This window comes from Chlamydotis macqueenii, chromosome 1 (assembly GCF_036417535.1).
Source record: "Chlamydotis macqueenii isolate bChlMac1 chromosome 1, bChlMac1.mat, whole genome shotgun sequence".
Taxonomy (NCBI): domain Eukaryota; kingdom Metazoa; phylum Chordata; class Aves; order Otidiformes; family Otididae; genus Chlamydotis; species Chlamydotis macqueenii.
The window spans coordinates 146,027,073-146,040,342 of record NC_141556.1 but is presented as its reverse complement, the minus strand read 5'-3'; the positions used below and the strand labels follow the sequence as shown (position 1 = coordinate 146,040,342).

Sequence of the window (13,270 nt, the reverse complement as noted above, 5' to 3'; positions counted from 1 at the left end):
AAGGAATACTTTTCTACAGAAATTTCTGTAGACTATTTGGACTTTGAACACTACGGTTTATAAAATGAGCCCTTTGTCTTGCATGAAAGACTAAAGCCAGTATTCTCAAGCCAGTGTGAGGGATACTGTCATTTTGCATGTATGTATATCTCTGTATATGTGTATATCTCCCACAAGCTGATGCGGAAATAATATGACTTTTGTACTCATTGCATACTCAATAGCTGTGTGTTACACTTTTTCAAAGGGAAATTCTGTCAGTAGCGGGTTGATCTGTCTCTCTTAGAATAGCTGTATGTGATGGTTTGAGATTGAGGGTTCCAGAATTTAAGGAAAGCCTCTCTAGGAATCGGAAGTAAAGGGTACTTGATGTTAGAGTAGAATATTTTAGAACTGTTCTGAGGGGGATGTTGCCTCTGAGCCCCATTTAAAGGATAAATAGATAGGTAGGTTCCACCACATTTGAGCAAATTGCTGCTCTGAAGTAATTGCTCAAATTGCTACTCTGCTCTTTTGTTCGTGGATCATGCTTTGGAACTTTCAGTTTTAAGCCTGTCAGATGTGATTGGGGTGATCCAAGACATTTCAGTCTGGCAGATGCCCCTTGTTACCTATCCCCCTGGAGAGCACCGTTCTGTATCGTACATTGCAAAAGGGAGCATGTGTCCATACCTCCTTCATCAATTTAAGCTAGCAGTAGTACATAAGAGACCAGAGCATCACCAAAAAAAAAAAATCTTATTCAAATTTGGTGGATTAATTTTAAGTGCACGTATGAGAGATATTTGATGCTTGTTGATGAAAGGGGGTCGTTAAGAAAACTTGCTTTTAGAGATCTCATGAGTTGCATATTCTAAGGCTACGTTTTTTGGATTAGCTCTTGCAGCCATAGTTTGAGCTGCCTAAAATAAAGCAGCACTAATCCAGGAGTCATGTAGCTGTGTCAGCTCAGTGTTCAATCTGTGTTAATATGCTTTGTCTTTTTGAACACAACCTGTTCAGACATCATCTGCCTGGTGGTATGATTTCAACATGTGACTCTCATAAAAAGGATTTTTAAATTAACTTGATCTGCTTCACAAACAATACTATCTCCTGTAACTATTGGCTTTTCCCAAGACGGCATTGCATGAAAGTCAGATCATTGTAATGCACAAAACCACATTAATTCGTTTCCTGATCTTCTTGTCCCTTGCTAATTATTTCTTTTGTTAGTGTGCTGCCCTAGAAAAAAAGTCTGAAACTGTTTCCTGTTTGGTTTCTAAAATGTTGACAGGCAGCAGTGCTTTGTGTCATGAATTCCAGGCACACAGAAATGCTCTTAATAGTTATCATGATTAATGGGTGAAGTTAGTAATTAATTATTAATGGATGTTAGTTTGACATCCCTGTGAGTCATGAGTGGCCTGTACTAATTTTGTACATGGGAAACTAAAACAAAACTAGCTCTACTGAAGGACCTAGGAATATCACTAATTAGATGCTCCAGTATCTAATTTCAGTCTCTTCCTGGAATCCAGATTTGGGATTAGGTGCATCGGTTTCCTCTTCAGTGGGTGGTGCCCTGGAGCAGGATCCAAGTAATCCAGAAAGCTGTTGAGAGCTGCCAAATTGAACGACTACAAAATGTTTTACCCAAGTGTGGCATTGCTCTCCACCCTCGCTTCTGAAGCTCTGTACAGCACAGTATCAGGCTTGTGGGACTGGAAAGAGAGAGCAAGAGAAAATGTGACTTTGTAGCTTATGGATATGAGAGGAGATGGAGTTCTCCTCCCTGTTCGCAATGCTTTGTGTATTTTCCACACTTAATACAAAATATTATATTGATTTCTGCTTTCCCCGCTCCTTGTTCAATATGAAACACCAACGTAGTCTCAAGAACATGAAGCTGATGCAACCGTGTCTCTATGGAGGCTAGAGGGCTGTTCTCTTGTTTTCCCACCGACTTCACTTGTGGCTCTGGTGTTCTCTGCCGCACAGTAACACAACCTTGACAGATGGAAGAGTGAACGCATGTGCGTCCATTCTTGGTGAGAGGCATAAGTGATTTACAGAAAAGGGAGGTCACTGTAGGTTTCTGCCTTCATGAGGTGATCTTCAAGATTGGTCTTGATTCTGTCATGGCTAGTTTAAACAAAGTAGGCATCGCAGCCACTTTTTGTTAGCAAATGCATGAGTGTGCACTGTAAACTCCCACTCACCCAGAGATTTTGACATTGGGACACTGAGTCCAGAACCAGACTTCAGGACGTAAAGACCAAGCTCCTCTGGCTGGGACACTTTAGACTCAAACAGGAGTGAAATTATGTCTCAGACAAGTACTTGCAAAGTAGTTTTGGAGCATGACAGTGCCTTGGTTCGTACTTTATAAGCATAAACCCTCTCCTGTCTTGGACTTCTAATAACGTGGTGATAGACCTGTCTTTAAGATGGGGTGTGAACTGAGGTCTTGTAAGATCCGGTCCAGTGACCTCTTTGGCGGAACACCTTTCCTGCAGTAAAATTCAAAGTCTCATTTTAGAGAGCAGAAAGAAAATACTTTTTCCTCCCTCATAAACACTTCTGGTCTTAGTTGTTTTACATAATGGCTAGAGAAGTTCTTTGTGCAGAGCGGGATATCATTTCAATGTCCACCTGCATTCTTCAGAAAGGCAAGACAAAGGAAGAGACTGGGGCCCTCAGCACCCATTCACTTCTAAGCACAGTGAAAATTGAGAGCCTCATGTCTTAGAACATCTTTGCTACCATTATTTATACGTATAGTAGATGTAGAAAAGAAAATATATGGAAATGTAATTATGAAACTGGCTGTATCCCTTTAAAAGCTGGGAAAGACAACTCTAGAGGGTTTGTTTGAGATGATGCTACAGGTGCATCTTTAACTGGCCAATTAGTGGTAGGCCTCCAACGTGCATCAGCTGTCCTGGGCAGCTTCCCTATAAAGCAGTTGTAAAGCCTGTGAATACCTGGTGTTACCTATAACTACATCCCAGACAAGAGGGACAACCTGAGAAATGCATCTGCCTGCCAGTGTTATGAAAGCAGAGTTGAAACTCATAGCAGAGACAGTAATTAGTATGGGTATTGTTCCAGGTACTTTTAGATAGTATTCTCACCACCCAGTGAAACATGACGATACCACCCTTGACCTGAAGGAGAATAGCGTGTGCAATAAGTAATGCTTTTCAAAGTGATGCTCCATTTTGATCACGTCTTCATTAAGTGGAATGAAAAAAAAACCTCACCCGGTAGATTGCTTGGCCTGAGGAAAAAAAAAAATTATAAAGTGGAAATCTCTAAGAAGGAAGGAACTGGTGATACTGAATCTTGGTGTGCTTTAGATCTCAGGTGTGCTCCTTTCTAGCTTATGCAAAACAAGTGGAAAACGCTATTCGGGCAGTGGTTTTTTGGCTGCTCTGTACTCCCTTTTGCTCCGTGTAGCTAACAGTGTCAGCAAAAGACCATGGGGAAGCCGTGCCTGTGGTCACCGACTGCAGCTTATTGCCAGGATGCCCCTGTGAATGCTAGGAAGCTTTCCTGCTTCTTAAGCTTAAGAAGATGCGGATACCGTTTGATAAGCAAAATCCTCCTCTTTCCTTGACTTTCCACCCCTTCCCTCCCAAACACATGCTGTGCTGACCAAAATCCAGCAGAAGGAATGTATGACCTGCCATCCTTTGTGTTTAAAAATTACACAACAGCAAAATGGGCTTAAAATTATATTTTTTTAATTATAACTTTTGTGTCCTTTTTCTTTAATATTACTTTAACAATTACATAGTATTTCCGTGGCTTTCATGTATTTTCCCTGCTGTCAGCAATGAGGGCTAGCAACTTGCTGTCCTTCTAAATGAGTGTCTCAGAATATCATATTAATCCAAAAACTTGTGCTTCTAAAGAAAATACCAAGAATAATAAAGAAAAATTTAAAAAGAGGTACAGTAGTGTTATGAGAGAAGGTAACATTTTCCAGGGACATCAGTCCAGCTCATTCCTGGATATCTATTTATGAAGTCCAGCCATTTAGAAAGGGCTGCTTTAGTCATACACACAAAAATGCCTTCTAACTCAGCCCCTCCTCAGCCTACCAAAAGCAGCATCATATCACAGCTGTGTACATCCCTCTGTCAGGTCCTAGACTGTCAGAGGCAACGGATACTTGACATCCTTTTCCAAATTAAATCTAGCGTACAAATGAAAAATGGTGCTGTAGTAGTGACAGATGCAGCCCGCTCTCATGAAGTGGCTCACCCGAATTCCACGCTCTGGGTTTACAGCCCCACAAAGAGCTTTCAGCAGAAGATGGTGTTTTCTAACATCCTGCAGGTCCCATTATGTGGCAGCGCCTTGGACGAGAGCACTGGTTTAGAGCCCTGCTCCACTCAACGTATGTGAGCACAGCCTTGTTTCCATAGAGGCTGCCTGCTTTCGGCGTTCACTCTAAGAGGCAGCTGGCAAATTTGGTGAGGATTAAGAGTTTTTAGAAAGAAAAAGTCCCGTTCATAATGCTGCTGAAAAAATACCCTCATGTTTGGCCTTATACTGGAAATTATGTGAATACAAGGAATCTGCCCCAGGGACCTAAGAGCATACAGCAGCATAGATAAAAATAATTGTATTTAAAGCATATCATCTGCCATTCAATGAGCAAATAAAGAGCAATGCAGAGCAGGCATTAAGAATTCGGGAGACGGTACTGTGAAATGTAGAAAATCTGTGATGGCATGGATAATAAATGAGAGAGAAAACATAGCTAAGATAAATAGTATTTAAATTAAAAAAAAAATTATCTCAAGGCCATCAGTAGTTGGTCAACACATTAGGAAAGAAATCTTACCTAAGATCAGAGGATACTTTGCAAACAAAAGGTCCTGAGTCATCAGCATGAACACAGGATCCGTGACAGAGGAACACTGGTTTATCATCACAAACACAATACTGCTTTTATAAAAAGTAACTGCATGTTAATACTAAATTATTTTCATCTATTTGAGAGAACTTATCTCTTTCTAATAGAGATTCTCCTGTTCTACAGAAGGCAAATTAATATATCTACTGGGTTCGTTGCCATCAAGCTGTGCACTCTGACCTTTTCCCTGCTCATTGCTTCTGGCTTTCCTTCCCTCCAGCATTTCTTCTGTCACTGTTTCCTTTTGAAGGGATTAAAGCCAGATTGTACATGTGATGTCTCTGTTCTCTACCTGTTATTTCCAAGACACAACATAGATTCTTACCTTACATCATGTCAAACGTTACCTTTTACTATTTAAAATGTTAAACCACAGTAAAGGAATGAAGTGAAGGTCTAGTCTGAGACACCACAATAAGATGCCAGTTTGTACATGAAGAATGAGTGCCTTGACTTGTTGTCATCTTTGGGAAGATGTCTATTATTTCCATGTTTCACCCAAATAAATAAGTTTTATACTTAAGACCCACCTTGCCTCATATCCCAACCCTCCTGTAACAACAGGGCTTGGTTCTTCAGTGAAGTTTCCCTCCTTCTTGGACATGGTGGTGTTAGGTTGATGGTTGGACTTGATCTTAGAGGTCTTTTCCAACCTTAAAGATTCTATGATTCATACTAACTCAGGATCTAAGTCTATGATGTTTGTGTTTATTGATTTTTAAGGTGACAAGGCCCACTGGATAATGTCCTGTGCTTTACAGACTAACAACCGTCACTCATTTTTGAACTCGGTATTTAGTATCTGGCCAAAACAGTGTTTCCTGCCCACCATGTCTCAAGCCAAAGAGAGAGCAATGGGAGCAGACGGATTTGTGATGTATTCAATAAGGAAGAGAAAGCTACTGGAAGAAAATCTTGCTCATCTGCATCTTACTCACATGTTTTACATAGATGAAAAGTGTCTCAGCCACAAGATGCCAGTCTTTCAGAGACCCTCTGGGCACCATCACTGGCTCCAGCTGCTGAGAAACCGGTTCCCTTCCTCCTCATTTCAACTGCACATCCTGCCTCCCCAGATCAAAAGGGAAAAGTCAAACCCTGCCTCTGTTCTCAAAGTATTCAAGTTACCCTCCTGAATTAGGCTTGCTGCAAAGAGTGAAGCAGTGAGATATTCTAATTGTCCCTTTTGGAATTCATATGACAGTATGATGCTCAATTAAAAGCTTGCCAATCTGAAATCATGGAGGAAATGAGGCAAAAAAAACCCTTCCAGAAATGTGTCCAAACTGATCTGAGATCTAAAGCAAGGAGAGTACTAGACAGAGATCTGATTTTTGCCTGGCCTCTGCCACTGATTCACTGCAAATGCTTTCTGCAAGTCATTTATTGTGCATCCATGTGCTTATTGATGGAGGAAAAACAGTATTTATTTCCTTTCACAGAGTTGTCCTGAGTCTTACTAACCACCGCTTGTGCAAATCTTTGGATGAAAGGGATCCTAAGAGTTCTAAGCTCTTAATGTATATCACTTATTGTACTTTAAAACAAATGTCGTCACACCAGGTAGGAATTAACATTCCAAAGCCCATAGGGTGGGTACCTTTTCATACATATATATATAAAAGTCATCAAGTGACCTGCCTCAGAGAAGGCCGATTGAAGACAGGTGAGTCTGAATTCACTCATAGAATATTTACTTAGAGGCAGAAGCCTTGATTTTGCATTGATTTAGCATTTTGTCAATATTGTGATTGTTACACTCTTTCTACTTAAAGCCTGTGGTGATTTTTGTGATGAGAGGGGGGAAAAAAAAGGCTGATAACTTAAAACTTTATAATATGGCAATTTTCTGCATGTGGAAACAGCTACAGCTTGTAGCTTTTGATGGGGCCCCATATGGATTTGCCAGGGAATGAACAGGTATTGGGTCAAGCTGTATGGACCCAGGCTTGCCAATGCTCACTCTCAGAGCTCAAACTGAGCTACTGCGTGTACCCAGCTCCAGCCAGGGGTGTTTTATGGCCTGAATAAGCTCGCTCAGGACAAGGGAGTCTTTCCGATGACACCGGTGGACTATTTGTGCCTCTGCATCCACGTGGTTTGGTTTGCAGCAGAGATACAGACTAGAGAAAAGGTCACACATTATTAAAATCAATGAGGCATTTTCAAGTGTTAATAGTGCTGCGTGCTGATTGCCTGAAAGACTCATGGTGTGTTTTGTGTTTGAAACGCTCTTAAGGAAAAAGAAACACTTGTAAGCTGTAAAAAATGCTCAGTTTAAATGCACTCACCAGCAAGGCAAGTACAGTCCATGTTTTTTTCCAGTTGGCAGCTACCATCTGATGACATTTTGGGATTTTATGAATAAGCACAACAGACGCATTTATTACTACAGTGATTATCTGCCATTATCACGCACAGGAATTAACGCAGAAGCATTATTTCAACAGCAAAATCTTTGCCTTGCATGCTCTTAGCAGAGAAGGTCATATCACTCGATTTTTGAAAACCCATTTTTCTGAAAGCCAACCAAAAATCCCATTGCCTTTTGAACAGAGAGACAAAGGATGCATGCACTCTGTAGCACGCTGGACTTCAAACACCTGTATGATTAAAGCACAGGTACTGTGCCTTCTCATCACAACGAGTGTTCAGGAGGGGCCATGTGAGCAAGCGATATGAGGTGACAGGGGCTAAAAAAATTCCTGCTGGCCCAGGCTGCCGACAGGGAACTTCCCTGCTCCCCAGCTTTCCAGGCTCAGCCCTTCCCTCTCAATGTGATGGTGTAGTGGCACACAAGATGGAGGAGACATTGAGCCGCAAGAGAAGCCTGTATCCCCCAAAGAAGGAGGAAATAAGGAGTGGATGGGTAGATGGGGCTCCCATCACTTGCTTCTCCTCCCACCACCACTCTCTGAATCTGGTGGCTGCATCCTGTTCTGGGGGCGAGGGGGGGATTGTGCTGTGGAGAGGGTTCCTCCGCTACCCACCCATCTTCAGCTCATGCCATCCCCATCAGGTGCCTCAGGGTGGGAGCTTTTGGCTCATAAATTTTGCTACAGGGCAGTTGAAAATCAGGACTGATTTCTTCATGTTTTGCAAACCACTGTGTTTCCAGGTCTCCTGGGGCAGCTGAGGAGAGCCGTCACCATGATCCCTGCTCTGCTCTTGCTGGGCCTTACAGCCCTTGTTGGTGAGACGGGGTTTGGGTTTGGTTTGCTGTTGAAAGCACGTCAGAAACTCTTTGCAGAGGGACTGTGGAGAGGAGGCGGGTGGTTAGGCCTGATGTCCCCTTTCTGTGCGGCCCTGTAAAACTCTGTGTGGATGAAGGTCCTCAGCTGCCATATGAGGCTGCTTGCCACCCATCTGTGTCCTTTAAACCAGCGCATCTGGAGTAAGGGACTGACACCAAAACGGAGTCGCAGACATACCTCCTCTTGATTTTCCCAACTAACCTTATCCAATCTCTCTGCCTACTCAGAAATAGTCTCATAAATGTCACAGGCTGTTTCAGGGGAGCTATTCATCCCCCAGTCACTGAGGAAGCAGGATAATTGGCCCAGGCTGAGGCAAGTACTCTCCTGACTTAATTCCTCACCCAGTTACGGAGGAGACATTCCCAATCAAGGCTCTCAGGTACCACCAGCTGGCATCTGAGGGGTCCTGGGTATTGGAGGGCATCAAATGGGAAAAACCCTCTGAAATAAATGTGGAGGCTGTGGTTCCCCTCTCCCACACCAGCCTGTAGACCTAGCAGGGCAGATGCTTATTCATCTAAATTCTCATTAGCTTCATTCACTTCAGCCTATTCAATTAGAAAAGAACAGATTTCTGTTCTCTGTCTAATGTTACTGATGGAGAACAGAGGCAATAATACAAGCATGGCCAACACAAGGTGATGTGGGTTATGGGTCTGCTTGACTTGTTCTCACTTGCAGCACGCTCTACCCTATTGCCGTGAGATCTTACTTGTTCAAACACCTCTGTTTAATTTTTCAGCTCCATCCATGAGTTACAGTTGCTATGGTGATATAAGTGCTCTTCAAGCCCCCACGATCTCCTGTAAAGCTGTAAGAGCCTCAGACTGCGGTAGGTACCATTCATTGCTTGATTTGTCAACCTGTTTGTACCTGATGCAACTATTCAATTAGCCAAAAGGGAGAAAGGAAAACCTCCTCTTCCCAAATGGCAGGTGCTGTGAAACCTCCAGACCTGCTGGGAAGTGGTAGTGGACAAACTTCAGGTCATGTAGTCAGGATCCTCAGCCTCTGAGCAAGGGAAAATGGCGCAACCCCTTTTCAGTCAAAACAGCTTCCTGATCAGCGAGGACTTTAGCATCAGCATCCTCGCAAAACCCTGGAGCCTCTCAGCAAAAAGGGGAAGACATGCAGAGCTAGGTCCTGAGTGCTGGCATGTTGGTGGCCAGAGAGCTGGCCAGCAGTGACCTGCCAGAGACACATTTTGCAGGGGGAAGATGCCAGGTGTAGCCATCCTACCTTTGGGTCACTCATTTTTGGTAACTCCTTCCCATTTCCCTCTTTCTTGCCTTGTGTTATTGCCCCATGTCACTGCACAGCTGACTGCTTCATGTTCATTGTGCCCAGACCTTCAGGGACTTTGCCATGTGCCTTGGATGTAGACACCTCTGGGGCAGACACTTGACTGCAGGTGTCCAAGGGGAATTTCAAATGCAATTTGAAATTTCACTTTTCTGACTCCAGAGCCACATTTCCAGAGGTGTGGCAGCAGAAGAGGACCACAAAAATGCAGTCCCACCTCCTGAGAAGCTGCCCTCTTCCCCTCCTCGCCCTTGGGTACTGGCACAGCAGCTCCCCGGCCATGGTCAGAGCCCATAAGGCTGAGCTTGTTCTTCAAGGGCCACTGCCTGACTTGGTGTAGCTGTGTTTTCTTCAAAACTGGAGTTACTCCTTTGACACGCTTGCTCTAGGGAAAAGCAAGGGTTTTGAATGGGAGGGTGTGTAACTCTGCTTTTTCCTACACCGCAGGACTTGCCATGGTACGGAGGACTGCTGAGGCAGACATGGTACGCCTGAGGAGATATGAGATCCCGATTAAGAGAGTAGCCAGAAACCTGTGCTTGGACCCGGCACTCATCGCTGCCATCATCTCACAGGAGAGCCGCGTGGGCCTGCTGCTGGACAATGGCTGGGACCAGGAACGGCACAAGTATGGCTTGATGCAGGTACGTCGGGATGATGTATGAGTATCAGAGCAGTAATGTAGTCTGTATCCCAGGGCCTTACCTTAGCAAATGACTACTCTGTGTTTGAGAGAGCACTTAAATGCATTCCCTCTACATCAAAGGTTGTGCCTAAGTGTTGTACCAAATAAGTTCGTTTCAATGAGCCTGGGAGCGCGAAGAAAAGGGGGAAGCTACAGTGGTGGTTGTGTTCAGAGGGAAACTGATTTTCTTGCTTGACTTTTCTAGCTTGATGGGCAGCAACATCATCCTTTTGGAGTGTGGGACAGTGAAGAACACATAAATCAGTGCTCAACTATCCTGGTTCTTGCAATTAATGAAGTACGGGCAAGGCATCCTACCTGGACCTGGGACCAGCAGCTGAGAGGTACACGATGGGCTGTGCACTAGGAAGGGACACGCTGGGTGATGGGAATGCTGTGCATTTGTTGGTGCCACTTTTAAAGGAAAAAGAGCGTCAGTCTGGCAGATTTTACAGCTTCTCTTAACAAACTGATCCCCGCCCCAAGTTTTCTAGTTTCAAAGAAGAAATCCTGGAACAGCAGACCGGCAAGAGGTCTGAATATAGACACAGCCTCCCAGCTCACAGCACTGTGCACAGGGCCTCCATGTTTCTGCCTGCAGAATCATAGAATCACAGAATGGTTTGGGTTGGAAGGGACCTTTAAAGATCATCTAGTCCAACCCCCCTGCAAGGAGCAGGGACATCTCCAACCAGATCAGGTTGCTCAGAGCTCCATCCAACCTAGCCTTGAATGTTTCCAAGAATGGGATATCCACCACCTCTCTGGTGGTGGAAGAGAGATTGTGGTGGGACACCAAGCTCCTTGGCAGTTTTGCCATACTAGGAAGCAGTGGGAAACCAGCCCAGCCTGGGAGCTGCTGCAGTAGCATGGAGGCACCCTGTGCAGAGCTGGGCAAAGGTGGCAGGCACAGCATCGGCTGGTTGCCCCTTGACTTCAGTGATAAACGCCCACAGAGGGCCACTACATTGAGTCGCTGGGCCACCACTAGTGAATGGCCAGATCCAGGACCTCCTTAAATTCCCTGGAAAAAAAGCACTGTGCTCAGTGAACATAAACAGGTCTCAGGTTATCCTCTCATCTCTTCATCCTACAAGTGAAATGACTGTCAGGCGAATAAACAAGGTAGAAACCAAACAAACAAAAGCCACTGGGGAAGGCAGAAATTGAGGCACCACCACAACACAGACTTATCACAGCAGGCTGTTAAGTTGTGTCAAGGAAGCTTGGGATCCAAGTTTGCTTGTAGTCCATGTTATCTGCATGCTGGTTTATTCACCCTATGCTATTTCTTACTCTCCTCTCCTTGTTCCATCACTGCCTTTTTAGATTACACCCTTTTCTGGGACCAGTGTGCCGTTTCCACTCATGTTTGGAGAGAGTCATGGGTTCCTTCACTATAGAAATAAGGATTTTGCATAATCAGTCACTTTTCAACAATAACGCATAATTAGCAATTTCCCCAGGAGTTGTGTAGGTTTGGTGAGATGCATGGCCCTTTTGGCTAGGAATTTTTACTTTTAAATCTCTATTTCTTACTTACAAACCCATAACCACTCCTTCTTAACTCTTTCCAGGGGGAATCTGCACCTACCGTGCAAAAATGGGCAACCTCCAGGTCTACGAGGAAGACCCATGCGACAGAGACAACGACTACGTCAACAGTGTGATTAGGAGAGCCCAGTACTTTAAGAGACATGGGTTCTAGCTCATAAACCTGCCCCGCCACCAAGCCTCTCCTCTACATTGATTAGCCCAGTAGCAATCGTAGTACCCAGAGCAGTTCTTCAGGGTTCCTGGGAGGACTGATGCTGGTGGCAACAGCAATGGCATCTTGCTTGCTCCAGCAAACCCCAGCTCCCTGCTTGCCGATAGGCAAGCTCAGCGCTGCCTTCCAGGGGACCTGTAAGGACAATAAACCATAAGCCTGAGGCCTTTGAAAGGCAAGTGGGGACGGACCAGCGATGTTTAAGTGCTGGGTGAGGAAGGTGCCTGCTGTCACTCGGAGCTGAACCCAGGGCTGTTTGTGCATCCCCAAGGCACGGGCGTGCAAGCAGCTCTCTATGGGCATTGGCTGTGCTTCTCCTGCCTCTTCCATCCACCTCCTTCCCTCTCCCCAGCCAACAAGAAGAAGATTCCCCCAAATTGAAATCTTGCTTCCCCTTGGTTGTGCTAGCTACTGGGCAATGAAGGGACTTCTCAACAAGCCTCTGGTTTCAGCATGTTTCTGCACCAGCTGTGTGTCCCCATGGCCAGTCTTGTGGGGGACAACGCTAAACACGCTTCTGTTAGTCTCCCAAGCCATGGAGCCCACAGCCATAATGGGGCTCGTGGCCTCTTCGGGGTGAAAAGCCGCCTCAGGCAGGGGAAAGCCGCCACATGGGAAGCAGAACGAGCGCCATAGCAGGCACGCGAAACACCTTTCCATGAGAGAGCAGCTCTCCAAGCAGGAGCTGGCCTCCTATGTACCCGCCCCAGGAGCCACATCACAACAACTGGTAAAAAAAAAACACCCACAACCTTTCCTGCTTTAGCTTTGGCACCTTTTTCTGGGTTCCCTCCAAGTTTAAAAGCATTTCAGCATCTGTCCGTCTGCCAGGAATCCCAACGTCTAATTAGATGTGAATTAGCTCCGGGTTTATAAGCTGTGTTTGAAAGCGTTTTTCAATGCAGGTGGGTCTGGGTGCAAATTTAGGTTTACTGAGAATAATACTGAGAATAAGAGAGAAAATAAAGATAAATGTCGAATCCCAGGTTTGCCTGGTTTTTGGTTTTGTTTTTTTTTAATTTCATGGGGCCCAGTGGGCAACAACCTGCAATTTGAGTAAATGACCCGATTTGGTACTCTTGGAATGGGTCTAAAGCTCAGTTTGAGAACAGGTAGAGGAAAAATTTACTGCGGACTGGAGTGAGTGAGAAGAGCTGGGCTGGGAGGTGAGGCGTGAAGCAGCCCGAGCCTGGCCTCTCGCCCGAGCCTGGCCTCTCTCCCCATCCCTGTGAACAGGGGAATAAGGACGGTCACATTTAGCCTTTTGAATAACCATTTCAGAGGCATCAGGGCATCTTTCTGCCAGCTGTCACCATCACCGATGCAGAAGCAATGTGTCTGGGCTGCCA

General features: G+C 44.9%; 1 protein-coding gene across 3 annotated transcripts; it reads left to right on the top strand.

Annotated features, from left to right (window-relative positions):
- The first annotated feature begins 5,798 nt into the window (after positions 1-5,798).
- Positions 5,799-12,906, top strand: LOC104483719 (lysozyme g). 3 transcript variants are annotated; one of them, XM_086769335.1, is made up of 6 exons: positions 5,799-7,531; positions 8,028-8,102; positions 8,909-8,998; positions 9,916-10,112; positions 10,359-10,497; positions 11,731-12,906. In XM_086769335.1, exons 2-6 carry the CDS (start codon positions 8,060-8,062, stop codon positions 11,859-11,861), a joined length of 600 nt encoding a protein of 199 aa, XP_086625461.1. In that variant the 5' UTR covers positions 5,799-7,531; positions 8,028-8,059; the 3' UTR covers positions 11,862-12,906. The 3 variants fall into 3 exon arrangements, with proteins under 3 accessions (XP_086625461.1, XP_010123894.1, XP_086625469.1); XM_010125592.2 differs by having other exon boundaries at positions 5,799-8,102; XM_086769343.1 differs by having other exon boundaries at positions 5,799-8,545.
- The last annotated feature ends 364 nt before the right edge of the window (positions 12,907-13,270 follow it).

What these genes read in the sequence shown, in the direction of transcription:
- LOC104483719 (XM_086769335.1), top strand. Translation starts at nt 8,060, where the DNA reads ATGATCCCTGCTCTGCTCTTGCTGGGCCTTACAGCCCTTGTTG. An exon ending in GGGCCTTACAGCCCTTGTTG is followed by an intron (nt 8,103 to 8,908) that starts GTGAGACGGGGT and finishes TTAATTTTTCAG; the next exon opens with CTCCATCCATGAGTTACAGT. An exon ending in CTGGGACCAGCAGCTGAGAG is followed by an intron (nt 10,498 to 11,730) that starts GTACACGATGGG and finishes AACTCTTTCCAG; the next exon opens with GGGGAATCTGCACCTACCGT.